Source organism: Mobula hypostoma, chromosome 8 (genome assembly GCF_963921235.1).
Source record: "Mobula hypostoma chromosome 8, sMobHyp1.1, whole genome shotgun sequence".
Lineage (NCBI taxonomy): Eukaryota > Metazoa > Chordata > Chondrichthyes > Myliobatiformes > Myliobatidae > Mobula > Mobula hypostoma.
In genome coordinates, this window is record NC_086104.1 from 20,446,071 (window position 1) to 20,471,226 (window position 25,156).

At 39.6% G+C, this 25,156-nt stretch overlaps 1 protein-coding gene across 2 annotated transcripts in view; it reads right to left on the reverse strand.

The window, feature by feature from the left end:
- ttc27 (tetratricopeptide repeat domain 27) overlaps nt 1-25,156 on the reverse strand; it is a 299,781-nt gene that overhangs the window by 103,910 nt on the left and 170,715 nt on the right. For both annotated transcript variants that reach the window (XR_010018883.1, XM_063055545.1), the window contains exons 11-13: nt 12,737-12,832; nt 10,369-10,491; nt 4,811-5,038 (exon numbers count right to left, since the gene is read on the reverse strand). Coding sequence is in view for 1 of the 2 variants with exons in the window: in XM_063055545.1 (XP_062911615.1) it covers nt 4,811-5,038; nt 10,369-10,491; nt 12,737-12,832 (447 nt within the window). In the remaining variant the exon portion in view is untranslated. The remainder of the gene's footprint in view (nt 1-4,810; nt 5,039-10,368; nt 10,492-12,736; nt 12,833-25,156) is intronic.

Below are 25,156 nucleotides of genomic sequence, written 5' to 3' on the forward strand. Positions count from 1 at the left end.
CTGATGTTTGGCATTTCTAACCTGGGGAAAAAAATTCTGCCTGTCTACCCTGCCTATGCTAGATTTTCCCTCAGCCTCCGAAGCTCTAGGGAGAACGACCCAAGTCTGTTCAATCTTTCCTTACAGTTCTAACCCTCCATCCATGCAACAATCTAGTAAACCTCTTCGGCACCCTCTCCACAGTCTTCACATCCTTTCTATAATGGGATGACTCAATCACGAGGCAACTTAATAAGAGGAACTATAGTTACCAGGCAAAAGAAAATAATAACAAATTGTTCTAAAATCAATTCTAACTTTATAATTCAAAATAGGACATGAAGACCATTTGATGGCTCTGGGCATGTATTCACTGGAATTCAGAAGAATGAGGGGTGACCTCATTGACGTCTATCGAATGGTAAAAGGCTTTGATAGAGTGGATGTGGAGAGGATGTTTCCTATGGTGGGAGAGCCCAAGTCCAGAGGACACAGCCTCAGAATAGAGGAGCATCCTTTTATAACGGACATGAGGAGGAATTTCTTTAGTCAGAGAGTGATGAAATTGTGGAATTCTTTGTCACAGGCAGCTGAGGGGACAGAGTCTTTATGTATAGTTAAGGCAGAGGTTGACAGATTCTTGATTGGTCAGGGCATGAAGAGATATGGGGAGAAAGCAGGAGACTGGGCTGAGAGGGAAACTGGATCAGCCATGATAAAATGGTGAGTGACAGTAGGTTTTCATATGAAACCTGGGTGTTCATATAATAAAATACTGAAATAATATCCAAGTATAATTAGGAAGGGAAACGGTATGAACATATCTAAATTAGTTCAGGTCTGGCCTCCTGATGGAAGAAGGACATATATGTGATAAAACTAATGAAACAAAGGTTCACCAGCTTGATTCCCCTCTGGCACATTCGTTGTATATGGAAAGATTCAGCAGACTCATCACACACTCATAAGTTGAGGAAACATCTGGTGATCTCACTGAAATACTCAAAGCTCTTACATGAATTAGCAAAGTAGTTGCAGGAGTGATGTTTTCTCTGACGTACATTTCTAAAACCAGAGGGTCACAATCTCAAAATCAGGGGCAGCCAGTGATAAGAAACTTCTTAACTCAGAAGCGAAAGAATTTTTGAGATTTTCTATATTAGAACCTGTGGTGGCTAAGTCATTGACTATATTAAGCAAAAGAGATCGATAGGTTTGTACAATTTGTAGATATTAAGAGAATCAGAGAAGATGAGGTTGGTGCAGAAAAGATGATATTATGATATTGTAGAAGAAACGATATATTCTTACTGAATGATGACCATGCATGACAGATCAAATAGTTTGCTCCTCCTGCTTCTATCTCCTATGTAACGGCATCTATGCGTTGTACTTAATTTCCAAAGTTCAATCCCCAACTTCATTGACTTCAGTGAAGCAAATTTCAGAAGTGGGGTACGAGAATGAATACTCATCCCAATGTTTTTGACTTTTCCTAAGTTTAGGTTTAAAAGTGGAATAACTTCATTGCTGCAAAGACAGATTTATTGTCCACACTAAGAAAGAAGGCACTTCCTCAAAACGGATGGGTAGTATTTTCCATGTTTTTGATGTAGTGAAAGTGATAGATTCACCCAAATTAAAATGGTACACACTGCAATCAAAGTACACAAGCCAGAGAAAGTGGGTGAACGAAGTATCCATCAGGCAGGATGCTTTACTCTGGGTAGTGTCTTTTGTATCTATTGTATGGCTGATTTAGTTCATATATAGAGTAGAAAACTCTGCAAACAGGGAACTGCAAAATTTTAACTGACCTGATTTCTTAATCAAATCCAGGAGGTGTCTGTCCCTTCTAATTCTGGTAAGAAGTAATAAAAGTCTTTAACTTATTGGAGCGAAAGGAATGCAGAATAAGTTTAATCCAGCACGGTAACAGGATCTGGTAAGAATAAGCATTCTTCAAAATGTATGTTGAGAATTGAAGAACATTTCATTTTACCAGAATGGCAATTTAACATTCAGGAAATGATTCTAGCACATTCTTTTCCAAAAATAATGCTTGAGGAATAAGAACCTGTGTATGGTAAAAGTTTATGAGAATCTGCTGTTTCTTAGCAGTGTTACAATTTATACTGCTAATTTTAACACAAGTTTCTAAGGAATCTAGAAAAAATTCAATTAATCTGAGTTTTTTTCTGTTAAAGATGCTAAATCAAGGCTGCTTGTGATGTGGTCTTTGAGGGTTTTGGTAATGAACACATGGAAAGCAATAAGTTCACTTTAACATTTTCCATTCCAAACATCAAAATAAGATGATAGACGAATTTTAATATAATGAGCATTATATTCCCAAGGCATTTGAACACAGCTTTAATGGACAAAATGGCAACCAACCATGTGAGGGCATTGCTGGATTGACAACCAACAGCCTGCTCAAAAAAAGGTGGATTAGAAGGAGATGCTTCAAGAGAAAATAGAGTAAGAGGGGAGTAATGGAACTTGCATATTCAAGTGTGTACTGCTGCAAACATGGATGCCAAAGAAGAGTGATCGAAATTGGGGTTACGAGCCTTAACAGGAGACATTAATGTGTCTTCACCTGCCAGCAAATATTATTACTTATTACCCCTTATACTGATAAACTAAATAGAACAATTAAATTGATTAATCCTTTAATGTAGGGTTTCTCGACCTGGGGTCCATGGACCCCTTACTTAATGGCACTGGTCCATGACATAAAAACATTGGGAACTCCTACTTTAATGTATTTTTTAAAAGTTGAAACAAGTAAAAGATGGGTTTAAAAAAAAAGAGATTAACCCTCCTACTATATTTCACTGGTTTTCACAAACTATGTTGTGTTTAAATTTGGAAAAAATTAGAAGTGTTGTTTATGACCCTTCCATTAAATTCGAAAAGACGTGGAGGCCATTTATTCAGCATTTTCATATGATGTAATTTGACCATTTCCAAACTTATTTTACTTCTCTGTAATGTTGGTTGAGAGGAACGGAGTCGCCGACTCTAAGGTTTTCTTTTTTCCCATTTTTCATGATGTTAAAACAGCCCAGGTCTTTTTTTTTTAGTTTAGTTGATTAATTCTGTTTAGATTAGCTTTTTTGGGGGGGGGGGGGGTTATTATATATTTTTTTCCTTATTCATGATTTTTGTCTAGATATTTTTCTTTGTTCTATATTATTCATTGGTATCCTATATGATTGGGAGTTTTGTCAATTTCGTATTATTTGGCTTTATAATTACTCATGTTAATTATAACAATGTATTCCCAATAACTTTGTACTATGTCATGATTATATTTTATGAAACTAATAAAAAGATTGAAAAAGAAAAAAAAGAGTTAGATAGTGTTACAGTAAGGTTTTAAAAGTCTGTGCACTGAAGCAGCTAAGATTACTAAAATTACTCTTATACACCTAAATTAAATCAAACAATGGAACTGATTAAACCTTTAATGTATTGTTTCGGTTGAAACAAGTAGGAAATAACATAAATCAAAATGCAGTGCTACAATAAGGCTTTGAAAGTCTGTGTACCGTCAAACTTGATGGATTAAAATGGTTTAATGAGTAGAGGGAAGTGTTTCAAAGCGGCAGAGCTTTATGCTTTTGGAGTCTTTCTGCTCCCTTTGTCAGATTCTAAATAAAACAATCTAAAGTATGGAGCATTTATACCTGTCACCTAGAAAGATAAAATCAATTGATGTGCTACTAAATTAATCATCGGCGGTGAATGGCGGATATGGATTGAGAACTGAGAACTGATTACTGAATAGGAATGAACAATAGAAATAGACAGGCAATTTTCACTAATCAGGGCTGTGATTAGTGTAGCTGTGCTGAGATTATTACAGGGGCCCCAGGTTTTTACAAAGTACATGAATGAATTCGATGAGGATATCATCCAGTTCACCACTAATGTTGGTTTAGTTTATTATTATCACATGTAGCAAGATACAATGAAAAGCTTGTCTTGCACACTGTTCAAATAGATCAAATCATTACACTGTGCACTGAGGGAGAGGAGGTAAAACAATAACAATGCAGAATAAAATGTAAAAGCAACCTCGAAAACTTATTCCAGCCTGTTGCCAGCCCATTAGTGAGAACAGAACAGTATCAAGAAGCAAATAAAATCTAACGAGAGTGTGATCTAAGACTATAGCCTCCACCTACTGATAGCTGACGCTGTTTATAGCCCAAATCCACTCTTTTTCCATGCCTGTCTCCTCTCACAATATAACTCCCCCTTTGACCATTATCTATTCTGTTCAGTCCGAAATAGGACTTGAGACAATGCCGAAATGCTCTAGATTCCCCATTAGGGCATTAAAAAAACAAGAGTAGGCTATTCAGCCCCTCATATCTGTTTCTCCATTCATTATGATCATGGCTAATCTTCTAATTTTCTCCCCTAACTCTTCATTTCCTTAAAGTCCAATAATTTATTGACACCTCTATTGGATTTCTCAACAACTGAGTTGCCACAACAATCTTAGTCGAATAATTCCAAAGACTAGTAAGTTTCTGAGTGAACATCATTTCTTACCTCAGTCTTTAATGTCTGCCCCTCATTTTGCGTTTGTTACCCTTTGTTCTAAACTGCAATGCAGGCATCTTGTGACACCGAAGTCACAAGATCCCTTCATCTACTCATCAAGTCTCTTCAGAGTTGCATAAACTTCCAAAAAAATTCCCCACTCATTGTTTCTACATTCTAGCGAGTATTAACCCAAGTAACTCACTCTCTCTTCACAAAATGCTCATTAAAGGAACACCTCTGAAAAACAGTAAATCGGCTGGCTTCCCACCTGTAAGTAGTTGATCTTCACTGATCGCTCGAAACATTCCACGCATTGTTTCAACTCTTGGTTGCGGAGGTGCAGCAGCCCTTTAGAGCGCTGTGCACGGGCACTGCGGTGATTGGACAGCTCCCAAGCCTTGTCATAACACTGGTGGTCATTCAGCACATCTCCCAACAGGCAGTACAAGGTGGAAGTCTCTTTCTTCTCCAGCTCCCTTCGGAGGATTTCTTCTGCCTACACCCAGTAAGAAGGAAACACAAATCGGAGTCAAGTTCAACAGGTTCAGCAAATGCAAACCACACTGATGTTCATTTGTCAGTCAGTCTTTCTCTCACTGTGGGTTCTCCAGTCTATATTGTGCTGGCTGAGTTGGCTTGAAAGTGAAGCAGAACTGACATCTCAGTTTGCTTTCATCAACTTAATTAGCTCATTAATAGTATAATCAGTGGTGATGATAGGAGCTATTTACATTACATTCGTATGGAAAGAATGCAATTACATAATTATTTAACCTATTGTGCTTGTGCAGATTCATTGAAAGAGCTCCCTAATTACACCACTCTCCTGCCACTTCCAATAGCTCTAAAAATGTTTATTCTTATGAAATATATACTGTATATCCAATTTCTTTTTGGAGATTATAATCGAATCTGTTTCCATTACTGTTTCAGGCTGTGGATTCCAAGTCTTAAGGAGTTACTACACAGAAAGTTTATTTTCATTCCTGATTTTGTGTTGTCTGGTTACAGACCTTCATTCACTTCAGAGAGTTGTACACGGCTTTGGCCCACCATGCCCACGCTGTCCTTTTTGATCATCTACAATAATCCTACTTCATTGGAGAAGAATTAATCAAAACTATAATTTTGAAAACTTACCCTTAACTTTCTCTGTTCCGGGGAGAACAATCTCAGCTCCTCCATTCTATTCCCGTTATTAAAATTTTTCTACACTCCTGAATCCTCTGTAGCATTTTAATAAATCTCATCTATCCTCTTCTTAAGGCTTAGATACTGAATAGTCATTCGGCCCAACTGATCGCACTTTGTTCCCTGCTAGCCCCAGTTACCTGCATTCGGCCCATAACTCTCCCAGCCTTTCTTCTTCATGTATCTATCCAAGTGCATCTTAAATGTTGCAATTGCACCCGTCTCTGGCTGCTCATTCCACGTACTCACCACCCTCTGCACTTCTCAGGCCTCTTGTAAATCTCTCCCTTATTATCTTCCATCTGCAGCCTCTGGGTTTGGATTCACCACCCTGGGGAAATAACTATCCATACCCATCATTATTCTATGGGGCCACCTCTCATTCTCCTGCATTCCAGGGAATAAAAATTGTGGCTGCCCTCTGGTCCTGGCAGCATTTCTTATGCACCCTTTTCAGCTTGACAATGTCTTTTCTTTAACAGGGTGAACAAAACTGTACACAATACTCCAAGTGCAGTCACACCAACGACTTGTATAACTGCAACTTCATGTCCTACTCCCTGACTGAATGCTAGCATGCTAAATGCTTTCTTCATCAGCCTGTCTGCTTGCCTGGCAAATTTCAGCAAACTATGAACTTGTACTTCCAGGACCCTCTGTTCCACAACACTTGTCAATGCCATGCTATTTTCTGTACAAGTCCTATCCTGGTTTGACTGTCCAAAATGCATTACCTCACACCTAACCAAGTTGAAATCCATTTGACATTCCTCAGCCTTCTCTCTAACTGATCAAGATCTCTTTACAATTCTTTGTAACCTGCTTTACTATCAACAAGACCCCCTAAATTGGTACCATCAGCAAACTATGTAATTCATATTGAAATCATTTACCTAAATATCGAATAACAAAGATTCCAACATTATCCCGAGGCACCTCACAGTCACAGGCCTCCAGTCAAAGAATTGGCCTTCAACCATTACTCTCTGCTTCTCATCACTGAGCCAATTCTGTATCTACCTCACTAGTTCCCCCTGAATCTCACTCAAGTTACCCGTCCAGATCAATCTGCCACATGGATCCTTGTCAAAGGCCTTACTAGAGTCTATATAGACAATATCCACTTTCCAACCTTCATCTAATCCCTTAATAACATTTTCAAAAAACTCCAAAGGAATTGTCAAGCATGAACACCCACACACAAAACCATGCAGACTATTCCTGATCAGGCCTTAACTATGGGCAGAAAATTTAGGTTAGCATGCTTTCTAAAGGCATGATTGATATGTATCCCTCATTATTACTTGTATGACAATTGATGCAATCACTAACATCTTGAATAATTGCTCCCACGGCTCAATTGAACTAAATCTCAGCTATTAGCCCGCTAGTCATTATTATTTTGCATTTAAAGGAACTGCTGAGGCAATGATAATTTTAACCTGCAGGTATTCACTTTGAAGCCCTAATAATTGTTCTGCACCAAAAGCTTTGCCAGTAATCAGTGGTATTTTGACGGCAGCATCAAGCACTACATGTATATGCCTGCAATGAAACACACAATTGCAATTTGCAAGGTAAGAATGAAACTGAGTATTAAAGAAATAGGCAGAGAGCATTAAGTTTTGGCACAGTAGACTTTCAGAAGCTTCTTAAGGAGAAAGAAGAGGTAGAGAGAGAGCAAATACTAAAGCTCAGTAAGAGGAGCAGAAAGCAGGTTACCAATAGATGAGCTATTAATGTTGCAATCTTAATTCTCATAGTATAAATAATTTGTAAACTTTAAGTCAGCTCTCAATATGAGGAGAAAACAATACCAAAGTTAGAAAAAAATCAGTGTTTTAACCGGTGAAATTAAAAACATCATTGTAACTTTAGTCAGTCTGTTGCTTGGATCATTCTTACCACAGAGGAAGAGCCCTGCAATTACAAGTTGATTGACTTTCCTTTCAGCCCTGCAACTACATAATTAAGAACATAAGCAATAGGAGAAGGAGTAGGCCACCCGGCCCATCGAGTCTGCCCCACCATTCAATAAGATCATGTCCATAAACTCAGCTCCATCTACCTGCCTTTTCCCCATAACCCTTAGTTCCCTTACCATGTAAAGACCTATCTAACTGTTCCTTAAATATATTTAGAGAGGAAGCCTCAACTGCTTTCCTGGGCAGAGGATTCCACAGATTCACCACTTTCTGGGAAAAACAATTTCTCCTCATCTCCATCCTAAATCTTCTCTCCTGAATCTTGAGACAATGTCCCCCTAGTTCTAGTCTCACCTACCAATGGAAACAACTTTACTACTTCTATCTTATATAGCCCTTTCAAAATTTTTTATGTTTCTATAAGATCCCCTCTCATTCTTCTGAATTCCAGACAGTATAGTCCAAGGCGACTCAATCTCTCCTCATAAGTTAACCCCTTCATCCCTGGAATCAACCTGGTGAACCTCCTCTGCACTGCCTCCAAAGCCAGTATATCCTTCCTCAAGTATGGAGACGAGAACTGCACACAGTACTCCAGCTGCGGCCTCACTGGTACCCTGTATAGTTGCAAAATGACCTCCTTGCTCTTGAATTCAATTCCTCTAGCAATGAAGGCCAACATTCTGTTTGCCTTCTTAATAACCTGCTGTACCTGCAAGCCAACTTTTTGCAATTCATGAACGATGGCATGCTGCAATCTTTCACCATTTAAATAATAATCTGCTCTTCTATTATTCCTTCCAAAGTGCATGATCTCGCATTTACCAACGTTGTATTATATCTGCCAGACCTTGGCCCACTCACTTAACCTATCTATATCTCTGCAGACTCTCCACATCCTCTGTACAATTTGCTTTTCCACTCAGTTTAGTGTCATCTGCAAATTTTGCTATGCTACACTCAGTCCCCTCTTCCAAATCATCAATGTAAATGGTAAACAGCTGCGGGCCCAGCACCAACCCCTGCGGCACCCCACTCACCACTGACTGCCAACCGGAGAAACACCCATTTATAACAACTCTTTGCCTTCTGTTGGCTAACCAATCCACTGTCCATGCCAATACACTTCCTCTGATTCCATGCATCCGTATCTTATTTATAAGTCTCTTGTGCAGAACCTTATCGAATGCCTTCTGGAAATCCAAGTATACGACATCCACCTGTTCCCCTCTATCAACTGCACTCATTATGTCCTCAAATAACTCCAGTAAGTTTGTCAAACAGGACCTGCCCTTTCTGAATCCATGCTGCATCTGTCTATTGGAACCACTCTTTTCTAAATGTTTCACTATTTCTTCTTTAATGACAACTTCAAGCATTTTCCCAACCACAGACGTTAAGCTAACTGGCCTGTAGTTGCCTGTCTTTTGCCTACATCCTTTTTTAAAAATCAAAGACTTCTAAACCAAAGTCATACACTTCAGTCATATATCTAGGAAAATTGTTCCAACAGATAAAGGGCATGTGTTTAGAAAAAAAAATGAAAAAGTCAGTGGTGGGTATGGGTGAGGGAGGGATACTGCCAGTGCTAGAGTCCATTTCTAATTCTTCACTCTAATATCAGCCTCGATTGCATCCAGCCATAGGGGTTTCAGTTTTCTGCCCATCACCCTACACAGGTGTTTCCGTAAGGCACACGATTGTTGGTTGCAAGTTTCAGCGAGGACTGACATAGTGTTCAATTAAAATCACATCCGTGCATACACACAGATAATATACATTGAGACACAGACACACACAACACACACATTCCACCAATGGTCACTGGAAGATGATCTGGAATGAAGACTGACCATTTTAGTTTCTGAACCTAGTCATGGTCAAGTCTGCTAAAACACTAACACATGAACCCAAGAGATTTTGCAGATGCTGGAAATCCAGAGCAACATACAAAATGCTGGAGGAACTCAGAAAATCAGGGTGCATCTATAGAGGGGAATGAACAGTTGACATTTCGGGGCAAGCTAAAACCACCTATTCTGCTCAACCAGAAATCTAACACAGCTCACCCAATAAAAAAAGGGTGGGAATTAAGACTGGAATTTTCCTGCCCTTTGCAGTTCATCTTATTGTTATGCCATCGGAAAAAAACTCTTTTAATTGGCTCAGTAAATGGCTCAAGATCATTTCACTCTAGCTAGATGTTACACATATGCAAGCGCTTGTCAATACTAGTTAAAGAAAATTCCAGAAAAAAAGGGATGCTAAACCTTTCAAGTGTAAATAGTCAACATACTGCATTAAGCTTCCAGAAGCCATCTATGAATTCAGCAAATCATGACCGCTTTTCTAACGTTCATACAAGAAAATAAATAAGTATTGCTACAACAATGTTGTGACCATTATTCCGTTGCTTTTCTGCTTTGACAAATTAAGCCAATTGATGGAAGTAAAATATTATAGTTTTTCCCTTTTACAATATTGAAGATTTTTTTAAAGATTTCACATACTCCTTTGGGAGAATGTCAAAGACTGGTTAAAATACTCAATGTCTCTTCAGCAGCATCTTTTATGTTCAATCTAATTTTAAAACTTTTAAATTTCTAGGAATAAGCACATTGAAAAAAATGCTAATTAAATAACATTAAACACCCTTGTAAATGAATGGACAGGTCAGCTGGAGAGTTATTTCAAAGAAATGTTGTCTCACCTTTCCATGTTTTCCAATTCTTTCGTAGCATATCACAACATCTTCCCACATCTCCAGCTGTTCAAAGATCTGCTGAGCTGAACTGACACATCCCAGTTCCAAGAGTAATGTGGCAAGCTGTCGCTAATAGGGAAAAGATATCTTTTCAAAACACTTGTAATGTAATGATAATTAACTCCTAATACAACAGAGAAAACATTTGCTTTAAAGAAGAAATCAATCCACTGAATGCTCTGTTTGGTGACAAATGCATCGATATTGATGTTGAAAATACCTCAATCACAAAGCAAAGTATAAAAAGAACACAAAAATCATCCCAATCTGGAGTAAAACTGTTTTCAGCTGTCCATTTTACTGACTCTCTGCAAACTTGCCTGTCAGAAAGCCTTAGTTTGAAATCACATTCAAGAAACTTGATTAAAAATGAAACATAGTGTGAAATATTTACCTCAGGGCAACTCCAGACAATTCTCGAGTCATTGAGTCATACAGCATGGAAATGGGCCCTTCGGACCAGCTGATCTATGCTGAGCAACTAAGCTAGACCCATCTGTCCACATTTGCCCACATCCCTATAAAGGACCCTGGCCATCCAGCACGTGCCCTCTTCTCACTACTACCATCAGGCAGGAGGTATAACAGCATGAGGACGCATACACTCAACATTTAAACTTATCAAATGTCAAAAAGCCTCGATAGAGTGGATGTGGAGAGGATGTTTCCTATGGTTGGGGGGGGGGGTGCGGTAGGGTCTATGACCTGAGGATACAGCTGCAGAATAGAGGGATGTCCTTTTAGAACAGAGATGAGAAGGAATTTCTTTAGCCAGAGAGTGGTGAACCTATGGAAACCATTGCCACAGGTGGCTGTGCAGGCCAAGTCATTGGGTATATTTAAGGCAGAGGTTGATAGATTCTTGATTAGCCAGGTCATGAAGGGAAATGGGGAAAAGGCAGGAGATTGGGGCTGTGAGGGAAAATGGATCAGCCGTGATGAAATGGCAGAGCAGACTCGAGGGGCCAAATGGCCTAAATTCTACTCCAATTATCTTATGGTCTTGTGTTTATGGACATCTTCCTCCCCTCTGCCATCCGATTTCTGAATGGTCAAGGAACCCATGAAGACAATCTCACTAATTTGCTCTCCTTCTTATATATTTCTTACTGTAAATTATAGTAATTTTTTTTTACACATTGCACTGTACTGCTGCCACAAATATCAAGACCATAATAATAAACCTGTTTCTGGTTCTGAGATGTTTATGAACCAAGTACCTATTCAAGAGGGTATTGTAGGAACTATTCAGTGGCGTATTTGATACATTATGGGTATTTTCCAGCGAGTTAAGGGAAGACCAGAGGGAGATGATTACATAATGCAGATGGTTAATGAGATGATCTGTCATATTATTAGTGAGTAGCACCAGATAAATAATCCACTGAAAAAATATGATACCAAAGTAGAAAGAGTAAAGGTAGTACAATTTAATAATATTAAACTTAAATAATAATTTAATAATATTGCAACTTAATTAATATTAAAGTTTAAAAGAAGTGAGTGGGGGCAGCCAGCACATTTTACACGCCACAGTTCTCAAGGACACATTGGATTGCATAGAGGGAGAGAGAGTTTAAAAGAGGCAAGAGGGGGCAGTCAGTATTATTTATACTTTCTTTCTTTCAAATTACACATTTAGAGCAGTGAGGATACCAAGCAGAGAAATCTCTTGCAGGATGTGAGAAGGCAGGGAGAATTCCAGTGTCCCTAATGACTACACCTGTAAGAAATGCATCCAGCTGCAGCTTATAACAAACCATGCTAAGGAGTTGGAGCTGGAGTTGGAACTGGAAGAACCCCAGATCATTAGCTTTTGAAAGAAATTGAGGCCCTGGTTTAAAAAAAAGAGGTGCATAGCAGGTATAAGCAGGCAGGAACAAATGAGGTATTTGAGGAGTATAGGAAATGCAAGAAGGAAATCAGGAGAGCTAAAAGAAAGCATGAGGTTGCTGTAGCAGACAAGGTGCAGGAGAATCCAAAGGGCTTCTACAGAGATATGTTAAGAGCAAAATGATTGCAAAAGACAAAACTGGTCCTCTTGGAAGATCACAGTGGTTGGTAATTGATGCATGGAGCTCAAAGAGATTGGGGGAGATCTTAAAACAATTTTTTGCATCTGTATTTACTAGGGAGACTGACACACTGTCTATAGAAGTGAGTCAATGCAGCAACGAGGTTATGGGCCCTATACAGGTTATACAGGAGGAAGTCTTGAAGCAAAATAGGGTGGATAAATCCCCACGGCTTGACACTTCAGTAATACTGGAGGTAAATGCCTTTTGGAGGTGGACAAATCTTTGATGGGACATACCTTAACAGCATAGTGCGGGGGCACTTGGCAACAGTAGAAGATCTTTAGCCGCTCCACCACAGATGTGGTCTTGTCTTCAAAATGGTCTGCTAGAACCTAAATAACCAAAGCAAATAAACTTAATTCTGTAGCATTTAAGCCACCTTCACAGTCTTCAAGCGTGCCTTAGCTTGGATAGTAGCGTGCACCCTGAAAATGTTTTCATTGCCCTTGTATGCGGGAGAGTACTGTCCTCAATCACGACAGTGGCCATGAACAAATGTGTATGAGTTTAAACATCAAGTGACAGCAGTGGACACTTTTATGTTTGAACAAATCGTCAATGCCAAGCTTGATTAATGTCTGCTGATAAGGCATCAAAAGATGATCACAGCTCAAAGACTTTCCTTGGGATGGCAGTTTTGTCCGTCAAGAAGAGATGAAGCAGACCTGAATTTAGAAGATGAGATTAGCTTTATTTGTCATATGTCCATTGAAGCATTGATATATACTGTACAGTTAAATGAGTGATTTGCATTAACGACTGACACAGTCCGAGGATGTGTTGGGGGTAGCCCACAATGTTTTTAGCACCAACATAGGACGCCCATAATTTACTAACTCTAACTGGTACACCATTGGAATGTGGGATGAAACTGGAGCACCCAGGGGAAATCCAGCAGGCACTGGGAGAAGATGCAAACTCCTTACAGACAACGCGTAATGTTAATTGCTACGCTCCCTTGCTCCAGAATGAGGTGATCTCACTAAAAACTACAAAATTCTTAAGGCCATAAGGTGAGTTACTGAAATGATATTTCTGCTGGCTGACTAGTTCGGAATTGGAGGTCAGTCTCAAAATAAGAAATCAGCTATACAATAGAGGTGAGAAAATATTTTCTTCACCCCTAGCATAGTGAATCTCCACATTCTCTACCCAAGAGAGCTGTGATATTATTAAATACTCTCTAATGCATGAGAGTGGCAATCAGGCAAAAGGTCAACTACAATTTTATTGAATTGAAGGCACTGGGGGATGAACGGCCTACCCCTGCTTCTAGTTACGTGGTTACCTCGCACTTTCTTTGAGCTGGCAAAGTGTAATGAATACAAATCATTCTTAAAGTCATACAGAGATAGAATACAGCTGCTTGATGTGGGGAATGAACAGTCTGGTCCACTCTCATGGTAAACCTGAGTATAACGTTTAGAGAAGAGCCACCAATAGACACACTGTATTAAAATACTTAATTTGTTTTGCATCACATTTACTAGGCTTCGCCTTAAAAAAAATCTATAGCATCTTACGCATTTTGGAAATGCCTTAGCTTTCACAGTTTCACTGGATTTCACAGGATTCAACATTATTTCAAATATTTCAGGATAAAGTTCAAGTTTATTGTTATCTGACTCTGTGTGTGTGTATATATATATATATATACACACCTCTGTTCTAAAAGCATCTCCCTCAATTTTGAGGCTGTGTCCTCTAGTTCTAGATACCCCCACCAGAGGAAACATTCTCTCCACATCCACCTCATCTAGTCCTTTCAACATTCAGTAGATTTCAATGAGGTGCCCACGCATTGTTCTAAATTCCAGTGAGTACAGGCCCAAAGCTGCCAAACACTTCTCATATGTTAACCCCATCATTCCCAGAATCTTCCTCATGAATCTCCTCTGGACTCTCTCCAATGACAACACATCCTTTCTGAGATATGGGACCCAAAACTGTTGACGATACTCTAAGTGCGGCCTGACGAGCATCATATAAAGTCTCAGCATTATCTCCTTGCTTTTTTTATACTTTATACTTTATTGTCGCCAAACAATTGGTACTAGAACGTACAATCATCACAGCAATAGTTGATTCTGCGCTTCCCGCTCCCTGGAGTACAAATTGATAGTAAATATTAAAAATTTAAATTATAAATCATAAATAGAAAATGGAAAGTAAGGTAGTTGAGAGGCAGGTCCGGATATTTGGAAGGTACAGCCCAGATCCGGGTCAGGATCCGTTCAGCAGTTTTATCACAGTTGGAAAGAAGCTATTCCCAAATCTGGCCATACGAGTCTTCAAGCTCCTGAGCCTTCTCCCGGAGGGAAGAGGGATGAAAAGTGTTTTGGCTGGGTGGGTTGTGTCCTTGATTATCCTGGCAGCACTGCTCCGACAGCGTGCGGTATAAAGTGAGTCCAAGGATGAAAGATTGGTTTGTGTGATGTGCTGCGCTGTGTTCACGATCTTCTGCAGCTTCTTCTGGTCTTGGACAGGACAACTTCCATACCAGGTTGTGATGCACCTTAGAAGAATGCTTTCTATGGTGCATCTATAAAAATTAGTGAGGGTTTTTGGGGACAGGTCAAATTTCTTTAGTTTCCTCAGGAAGTAAAGTTGCTGGTAGGCCTTCTTGGCAGTGAACTCTGCTTGGTTGGTCCAAGCCACGTCATGTGTGATATTGACCCCGAGGAACTTAAAGCTTTTGACCTGTTCCACTTGCGCACCACCGATGTAAATTGGGTCGTGTGGTCCGCTACTCCTTTTGAAGTCAACAACCAATTCCTTCGTCTTGCTGACATTGAGGGATAGGTTATTCCCTTTGAAATGAATGCCAACAATGCATTTGCCTTCTTTACCACAGACTCAACCTGTAAATTAATCTTCTGGGAGTCTTGCACGAGGACTCCTAAGTCCCTCTGCACCTCTGATGTTTAAACCTTCTCCCCATTTGATAATAGTCTGCACGACTGTTCCTTTTACCAAAATGCATTATCATACGTTTCCCAACACTGTTTTCCATCTGCCACTTTTTTGCCCATTTTTCCAATTTGTCCAAGTCCTGCTGCAATCGCATTGCTTCCTCAGTACTACCTACCCCTCCACCCATCCTCGTATCATCCACAAACTTTGCCACAAAGCCATCAATTCCATTATCCAAATCACTGACAAGCAAAGTGAAAAGTAGCAGTCCTAATAGTGACCCCTGAGGAACACCACTAGTCACTGGCAGCCAACTAGAAAAGGCCCCCTTTTATTCCCACTTGTTGCATCCTGCCTATCAGCTATTTCTCTATCCATGCCAGTATCCTTCCTGTAATGCCATAGGATTTTATCTTGTTAAGCAGCCTCATGTGTGGCACCTTATCAAATGCTTTCTGAAAATCCAAGTAAATGACATCCCCTGCCTCCCCTTTGCCACTCTGCTTGTTACTTCCTCGAAGAACTCCAACAGATATGTTAGGCAAGATTTCCCTTTACAGAAACCATTCTGACTTTGACTTATCATTAGTCTCCAAGTACCCAGAAACCTCATCCTTAATAATACACCAACACTTTCCAACCACTGAGGTTAGGCTAAAAAGCCTATAATTTCCTTTCTTTTGCCTTCCTCCCTTCCTAAAGGGTGGAGTGACATTTACAATCTTCTAGTCCTCTGGGACCATGCCAGAATCAAATGATTCTTGAAAGCTCATGACCAATGCATCCATTACCTCTTCAGCAACCTCTCTCAGGACTCTGGGATGTAGTCCATCTGGTCCAGGTGACTTATCCACCTTAACACCTTTGAGTTTGCCCACCACTTTTTCCTTTGTAATATCAATGACACTCACTCACACTCCTTGACACTCACAGATCACTGGCACACAGTGGAGAAAGATGCAAAGTTCCCATTAAGTTTATCTGCCATTTCTTTGTCCCCCATTACTACCTCACCAGCATCATTTTCCAGTGGTCCAATATCAACTCTCACCTCCTTTTTTTCTTTATATAACTGAAAAAAAAAACTTTTCGCATCCTGCTTTGTATTATTGGCTAGTCTGCCCTCATATTCCATCTCTTCTTTTCTTATAGTTTTTTTAGTTGCCATTTGTTGGATTTTAAAAGCTTCCCAATCATCCAGCTTCCCACTCACTTTTGCTACCTTATATGCCCTTCCCTTCCCTTGGCTATTATGCAGTCCTTAACTTCCCTCATCAGCCAGAGTTGCCTAGCCCTGCCATTTGAGAACATCTTCTGTGGGACATATCTATCCTGCGCCTATTCCCAGAAACTTCAGCCATCTCTGCTCTGTGTCATCCCTACCAGTATCTTCCTCCAATCCACCTGGGCAAGCTTCTCTCTCATACCTCTGTAATTCTCTTTATTCCATTGCGATATTGATGCATGTGACTGATGCTTCTCCCTCTCAAATTCCAGTATGAATGCAATCATATTATGATCACCATAGATAAGATAATGAAATATAATTCAAAATGCATGTACTGCGCAGCATTGGTAAACAGTAAAGTTTGCTGTTCTTGTTATGAGACTGCAGTGGTGGCAGAGTATTCATTAGTCTCACAGCCTGAGGGAAGAAGCTGTTACCCAGTCTGCCATTTCTAGTCCTGATGCTCCTGTACCTCCTTCCTGACAGCAGTGGGTCAAGGAGACTGTGGGATGGGTAGTAGGGATTCTCAACAATGCTTCAGGACTTTCACCCACAACGCTCCTGATAAGAGTCACAAATAGGGGCAAGGGAGACCCTGGTGATCCTCTCACCAACTTTTATATCCTCTGTAGGGTTTTGCGGTCCATTACCTTGCAGCTTCCATACCACACAATGGTGCAGCCAGGGCAATCCTGACGGTGCTCCTGTAGAAAGCTGTGAGAATGGGGACAAGGAGTTTTGCCTATACTGACAGCTGATTTGTGTGCTGTTATTTACTCCTCCATCTTCCTTTTCCCTCACTCCAAGGTTATTTCACTTTGATTTCTCTTTCTAATCCATTTCAGTTCTCACCCCTGTTCAATTATTTTAGCCTTTCTTTATTACTATCACCCTTTCTCCACAACTTTCTCTTTCTCACTCCCTTTCATTCACTCTTTGCTGCCAATTTAATCTCCCATCAACTAAGTTTGCTAAATCTTATTCCCACTAGTCTTCTAAACTCTCATAACCAAAACTGTTGAACAAAAAGGCCTGATATTGCGAGGGGCTGTATTTTAAGGCAAGTTACAGATAATGGAGTATCAGTGTGGACTCCTAAATCATTCCCCACTCAGAATGGCCTTGCATGCAGCCTTATAAACCTTCCAGTCCTACTTGAACCTGGCTTGGGTGAGCCTTGCATTCTACTCCATATAATTGCCCTGCACTCAGCGTGGCCTATCAGCGTCCGGGCATGTGAGTCTTATGCTCACATACTCAGACACATTTAACTGGGCAAGTCCTATCTGCTACATGAGTGAAGCCACACTGCTTGATACAAATCATCTTGCCATCGTCAAGCCCAAATCTGGACAGACCTTGTGGAATCCAAATCAGTTTATAGCATGGTTATTCTTTACTCTGTAATGTGCTGTTTAAAATCATTAAACATTGTTTTCTGTACTTTCTACTTCCTTTTTAATGTTGTTACTGTCTGTTTGACAATAACTGCCTACACGCATCTCCAGATACACAGGATGATAAAACCAAAGATAAAGCATTAAACTAGGAAACCAGGCATTAACTACAAGGTGTTTTATAGTCTGAGACAGTCCCAAGGAATTTAACCCACCAGGAAACACGGTAAAACAATTGAAAGCAAACCACCCTATCAATCAAATGTTCTCTTGAAGACTGCTTCAACTCTTTTCCTCAAATCAAGTAGAATGAAGTGTGTATGTCAGAACAATCTTTTTGGAAGCTCACCTTACTGAGCAGCCACAGAGCGAGCATTTCCATTCATATAGAAAACAAATTATATTATTTATTTCAAAATAAGTCAGCACATTCCCTTTTTTGAAGTCACAAAAGAATATTTTTCTTCAAAAATGGCATATGGAGAGGCATTTCCTGCTTTGACATTGATAACTTGACCACTCCCAAAGGACAGAAGCCAGAGATGGAGCAGGTGCAATTTTCCAGAAATATCCTATAATTCGACTCGGGATGTGCCTAATTAGACCCTTATGGATGGACCTCAGAGTAAGTTCAAAATTTAGAACAAATTAAACAGAGCTTCATTTTAGTTGTTACAATGGTTCAGACTTTTGATAAGCAACAGAAGAGATCAGCTAATATTTGAACGAAAAGGGAGCCATTACAGAAGCCTCAAGTAATCTTCAGCTTATCGACATTAAGTGCAAATCATGCTGGATTATTTCACATACCTGGTAATGAACAGCCAAACTGCTTGTGCCACAATCTTGGCAAAAGGTTGCTTAATAATAATCGGCACTCTAAACAATTTCTGGATATTCACCTATCTCACGATTTCAAGCTGAAACAAAATTAACTCTCAGATAAATCCCTCTGGACATGGAAAAAAAAGAGTTCACATCAAGTGAAGACTAGTGAGAAGATGGACAGATCTGCAGTGGAAAAATAAGGAAATCAGTAAGAATCTATAATAAAGTTATTCCCTCAAAATGAATCATAAAAGGTGCATGAAAAAGATTTATAGATAACCAAATGGTACCAATACAAGACATCACCAAGCTTCACAAAAGGGAAATAGAGAAGTGATGGGAAGGTTAGAGGGCAATCTGGGAAAAGTTTGCAGATAATATAAAAGTAATAAAGATTATTTGAACATAAGGAATAGATAAAGGAAATGGAGTGGATAAAGTATATATGGATTTTCAGGCTATGCTTGTTCAAATGTTAGACTTAAAGGGCTTCTTATAAAATATAGAGATGTGGTGTACAATGAAACAACAGCTTAGAGGAAAGTTGATTGTTGACATATTACTCAGAATAAAATTAAATTGAGTCAATTCTAGATCCATTTTTCTTCATAATGAATGCAAAAGATGCAACCACGAAATTTGACACAAATGCAGATTTGGCAAAGCAAAGAGGACACAATTTAGAAGTATAGGCAAAGTAGTAAAAAATGGGAAAATAAATATGGAATTGGGGGTAACACAATGATTGGGAAAATGCCAGTGTTCAAAAATAAGTAAGTAGAGAGGACCATAAGCTGGTCATGTTTGTGAAAAGAAGCATCGATTACTACGAAGCCATATTTAAGATAATTTGCCACAATGAAACTAAGGACAGGAAGAGAGACCTGATGTTCAACAATCATTTTCACTGAAGAAGTGCCAAAAGGAGATTTAATCAGTTAAAATGCAAGGAGTTTTCACAGCATATGGCCCATTTCCTCCAGTTTAGCAGCCTAAAATGAAAAGTCATCAACATAAACTGTGATTAAGAAAATGAGGGGCTGTAGTATTATTTTTACAACGGGGATTGTTGGACATTTGCCACTTGAAATAAGTGAAGCAGAGTTTATTGCTTTAGGACCAGCTAAATATAAGTAACAGAAAAAGAAATGGCATCGAAAAGAAGGCAGAGCAATAGGATTAGTTTGATATTTAACACACCAGACAGAATAGTGTAAACCTCAAACCTAGGTAAAGTGACTCAGGGAGACTGTGGATTACAGTTACAATTGTCAGGTTGTCATTCTTTATAAAAGGTGAACAACAACTAGAATGATTGCTATGAGGGTTGGTTGAAGCCAGGACACTTGATCCATTGACAAAATAATCAAGCCCCTCAATGGAAAGACTATAATTTTGCTCCCCATCACAAGAACTTGTCAATACAATCTGCAGCTTAAGGCCATTATGGACTACAATTATTTTCGTGTCAGACTTACTGATGATTCTTAAGAACAAACTAAATAGGAATAGAAGTAGGCCATATTCTGCTTCTCAATAAGATTCCTCCTACAATCACACCCAAATTGTTAATGTATTATAACAAGAAGAATGCCAATACTGATCCTTGAGGTACACCAGTTGTTCAGAGATACCAATCACAAAAAGAACTTTCCATCATCCCCCTCTGCCAAAACCAATTTAGATCCAATTTACCCTGGATCCCAGAGGTTCTAAACTTTTAGACCAGTCTCAAATGTGAGACTGTGTTAAAAGTATTACCAGAGTCTACGTAAACTACATTAACCATATCCATCCTTGTCAATACATTCCCAATTATTCAAGGCAAGATCTCTATCCTAACAACAACATGCTGACTGTCTTTAATTAACGCTGCCTTTAAAAATTCAGATTAATCTTACTCCTTCTGAGTTCTTTCCATTAATTCTTCAATCACTCATGTTAGACCCACATGCCTCTAATTACCAGGCACATCCCTTCTGCCCTATGAATAAAGGTATCACATTCACTAATTTCTAATTATTTGGCATGTCACCTGTGTCCAGAAAAGATTTAAAATGATGTCCATCAGAAATCTAGCAATTCTCCTCCCTTGATTCCATAGCAGCCTGGGATAAGTCTACTCAGGACTTGTATATATATCTACCTTTAAGCTTGCTAAGACATCTAATTCTTCCTTTTTAATGATAACTTGTTGCAGAATTTCAGTCTTTTCCTGAATTTCCAACTACAGTGCTCTTCTCCTCAATGAATACAGATAAGAAAACTTCATTTCTAATCTCATCTACGTCCATGTTACTCAATGTACAGATTGTCCCATTGATCTCCAATGGCCCCTACTATTTCCCTGTTTACCCTCTTGCGCTTAACAAACTCATAAAATGCTTTATGATTTTCCTTAATCTGTCTACCAGTGATATCTTGTACCCTATCTTAACCTTCCTTCATTTAGTAGAACCTTATCATTCCTGGATTCCTGTCAGCCTCACTGGTTTTCTGTTCTCTATTCCTGGCACATCTTTTGTTGATTTTTTCCACACCCCTCAATATTCACTGGCATCTAGGGTTTCTTAGACATTGTCCTAATCTTATGGGAACATGTTGGCCTTGAACTCCCATTGCTTTATTAATGAATATTTTCTATTTATCAATATAGACTCAATTGCAGGTCATTCTTCCCAGTATATTTATGCATGGTCTTCATTCTCCATTTCAGGATCTTCGCCTCTGGTCTCTCGTTATCAATTTCAATCACTACCTTGAAAATTAGATCTCCCGTCACCATCTCCAAAATACAGTCCCACTGGGATTCCATCTAGCAAAATCTCAGATGGCGATGAGGAAACGTAGAGGAATGAGGTAGATTGGCTCATTGAGTGGTGTTGCAATAAGAACATCACAGTTAACATTAGCAAGACCAAGGAATTGATCATGGATTTCATGTAAAGGAGGTCATACTCATTGAGGGGTCAGGAGAGGAAAGGGTGAACAGCTTCATGTCCCTCTGCGTCAACACTTCAAAGGATCTACCTCGAGCGCCATTCATTGATGTAATCAAGAAGGAGGACCCAGCAGCTCCTTCGCTACTTCATTAAGAGTTTGAGGAGATTTGCTCTGGCACCAAAGACTTACGAATTTCTACAGATGTACTGGGAAGAACATTCTGACTAGTTGCATCACCAGGTATGGAGCTTCAGTTCGCAGGATCAAAAGAGGCTGCAGAGGGCTGTAGACTCAGGTGACCTGACTGAGGTGTATAAGATGATGAGAGGCATTGATCGTGTGGATAGTCAGAGGCTTTTTCCCAGGGCTGAAATGGCTAACATGAGAGGGCAAAGTTTTAAGGTGCTTAGAAGTAGGTAGAGGAGATGTCAGGGGTAAGTTTTTTTATGCAGGGAGTGGTGAATGCGTGGAATGGGCTGCCAGTGACGGTGGTGGAGGCAGATGTGATAGGGTCTTTTAAGAGACTCCTGGATAGGTACATGGAGCTTAGAAAAATAGAGGGTTATGGGTAACCCTAGGTAATTTCTAAAGTAAGTACATGTTCGGCACAGCATCGTGGGTCGAAAGGCCTGTACTGTGCTGTAGGTTTTCTATGCTCCTCTGTTCTAACAACATCACAAGCGCAACCCCCCCCCCCCTCACATCGAGGAAATCTTCAAGAGGTGGTGCCTGAAGAGGATGGTGTCCAATATTAAACCCTCAGCATACGGGATATGCCCTCTTCTCATTATTCTCATTTGGTAGGTGGTAGAGGAGCCTGAAGGCAAACACTCGCATTTTAGGAATGACTTCTTCCCCTCCACCATTAGGCTTCTTAACAGTCCATGAACACTATTACCTCACTAATTTCTCTTTTATACTATTTATCTATTGTAACTTATAGTAGCTTTTTAATGTCTTGCACTGTACCGCTGCCACAAAACAACAAGTTTCAGAACATGTGCCAGTGATAATAAACCTGATTCTGATTCTGACTTGGATCCAGTTCTGCCACTCTACAAGTAGGGCCTCTGTTTACCACAAGTGGGACAAGACAATGCAAATGCTGGAAACTGGAGCAAAACAAACTGGTGGAGCAATCCAGAGGGTTGAGCATCACCTGAGGAGATAAATAGATATTTGACATTTCGGATTGTGACCCTGCATCAATATTGAACACTGCTTTGCTGCTCAACCCAGAGTTACTCCAGAAGTTTGCTTTGCCATATACTATAACTAAGTGGAGTATGATGCCTCAAAGGATATAGGAAGTAAGTTCATTAAATAACTTTCAATAGCCAAATGGAAAAAATTGCAAGGTTGTATGGAAATAGCTGAATTTTTCCCATTACCAATCCAGATTTTCTTTTCTTTTTAGCTATGTTGCTGTTTGTGGAGCAGCATATACATTAATTGGCCACTTTCCCTATCATAAATTGCACTAATTTTATGACTTATGCTGAACCCCAGTTGTTAATCTGGAGACCTTTCATAAACAGATTTGATCTTCCTTTTGTCCTCAGTGAAGTAAAATTCATAGTTTTGGATTGTAACACTTGTGCTTTTAACTTCAGTCAAGAGAGTTAATAAACCTAAAACATTACTGATTGCTGGACACTTTTAGAGCACGTGCTGACATGACTGGACTGAAAGTCCTTGGTCTGTGTGGCTTCACTCTATAATTCCATTCTGGACAAAGTGTGTTTTCTCGTATCTCACTGAAAGAAAGTCTGCAAGCTTGTTTGCACTCAAAGTTGAATACTACTACATAGATGCAAGGATGGTAACCAAACCACTGCTACGTTGGAGTGAAAGAATGCAGCTAAGACTGGGAAAACAGTCATGAGCTGCAACTGTTCTGAGCTGACTCCCACTGTCTCAACACTTCCATGGAGTCTATAGCTAAGACAGTAATGGGCTGCCAGCATGGCTGTCTGCTACTTTAGCAGCCATGAACACTTTCAGAAATCCACAGACGCTTGGCTTCAGAAGCCAATAAAATTAAATGCTTCCTGTAACTTTGACCCTGACTTGTAACAATAAACAACCTGTAGCCTGCTTTATTTTGTTCTTAACCATCCTCACAGAGGTACTGAAACTCAAAATGCTTTTTTGTGGACAAAAAAGTTACCTAAAAAAATTAAAGGAGAATTGAAAATAAATAAAATGTTCATGTTGTTTCTACAGCATTTTTTAAACATTTGTTTTTGGGTGCATTTTTAATCACTCCTTCCTAACACTGTGCTAAGCTCTGGTTCTGCAGAAAATTGAGAGTGTTCTCTGACTGCTGCCACCATCGTCAACAAGGAAAGCACGTTTTCTTTTCCTATCATGATAGTCAATTCACCTTGACCAACAACCAAGTCAATACTCTACATATGGAAGGGTATATCCCAATGCCCTTCACTTTACCCATCTCTTTAAGGATCATGTCATGCAAAGATGAACTGTAAATGTATCTTGACAGTACCTTTGACATTCATTCCCTGTCGAGAGTTGTTATATTTATCACAGGTGCTGAAGAAAATAGCCAATAAACAAGATGTGTTCTTGTACCGAACAGAGCAACAGAGACTACATCACTACATTTGCAACTCCATGGTCTAACGCTGATAAAAGTTACGGACTGTCATCTTACCACTAAAAACTCACTCTAGTGGAAATAGCTCCTGAGAATTCAGAGCCTAAAAACAGCTGGATGGTTGTGATATCAGACCCTCCATCCTGTCTAACCAGTTGCTCAGATTTCATCTGGTGTGTTACAGCTGCCCTCATTCACCACCTCTGAGATGCTGGCTTTCTAATTCATTTTCAGTCATTTTCTTTCTAAAGCTAACTCTTGTTAATAAATCCAAGCAAAAAGCGCTTTGTGACTGTATGTGGACTATAACAAATTATAGTTCTGCAGATGCTCTTCAAGTTCAAATAGAGGAAAGCACATTTTCAAACGAAGTGTTCTCGCTTTCCCAGAAACAACCTTACAGCAAGCCCATGGTTTTTTTTTCCATAAGGTGATAACAATGCAGAATATGTACCCGTACCCACTTAGCCAGTCTCCGTTTTGGATTAGACAGTCCCATGGTATGCAACAAAGCCTCAAGGGACACAATTAATTGCTTAGCTTCGGGGAGGAAAAAAATCTTTTTTTTTCTCTAAATGTGTTGCAAGTCACTCTTGCCATTCACATCGCAGAACCTACATTCCACTGCAGCGGTATACGGAATGGAACTAAAAGGAAGGAATAGTAATTTCCTGCACAAGATGAATTTCTGATTACTTTAGAAAGAAACTGCTGTTGAGGAGTTAAC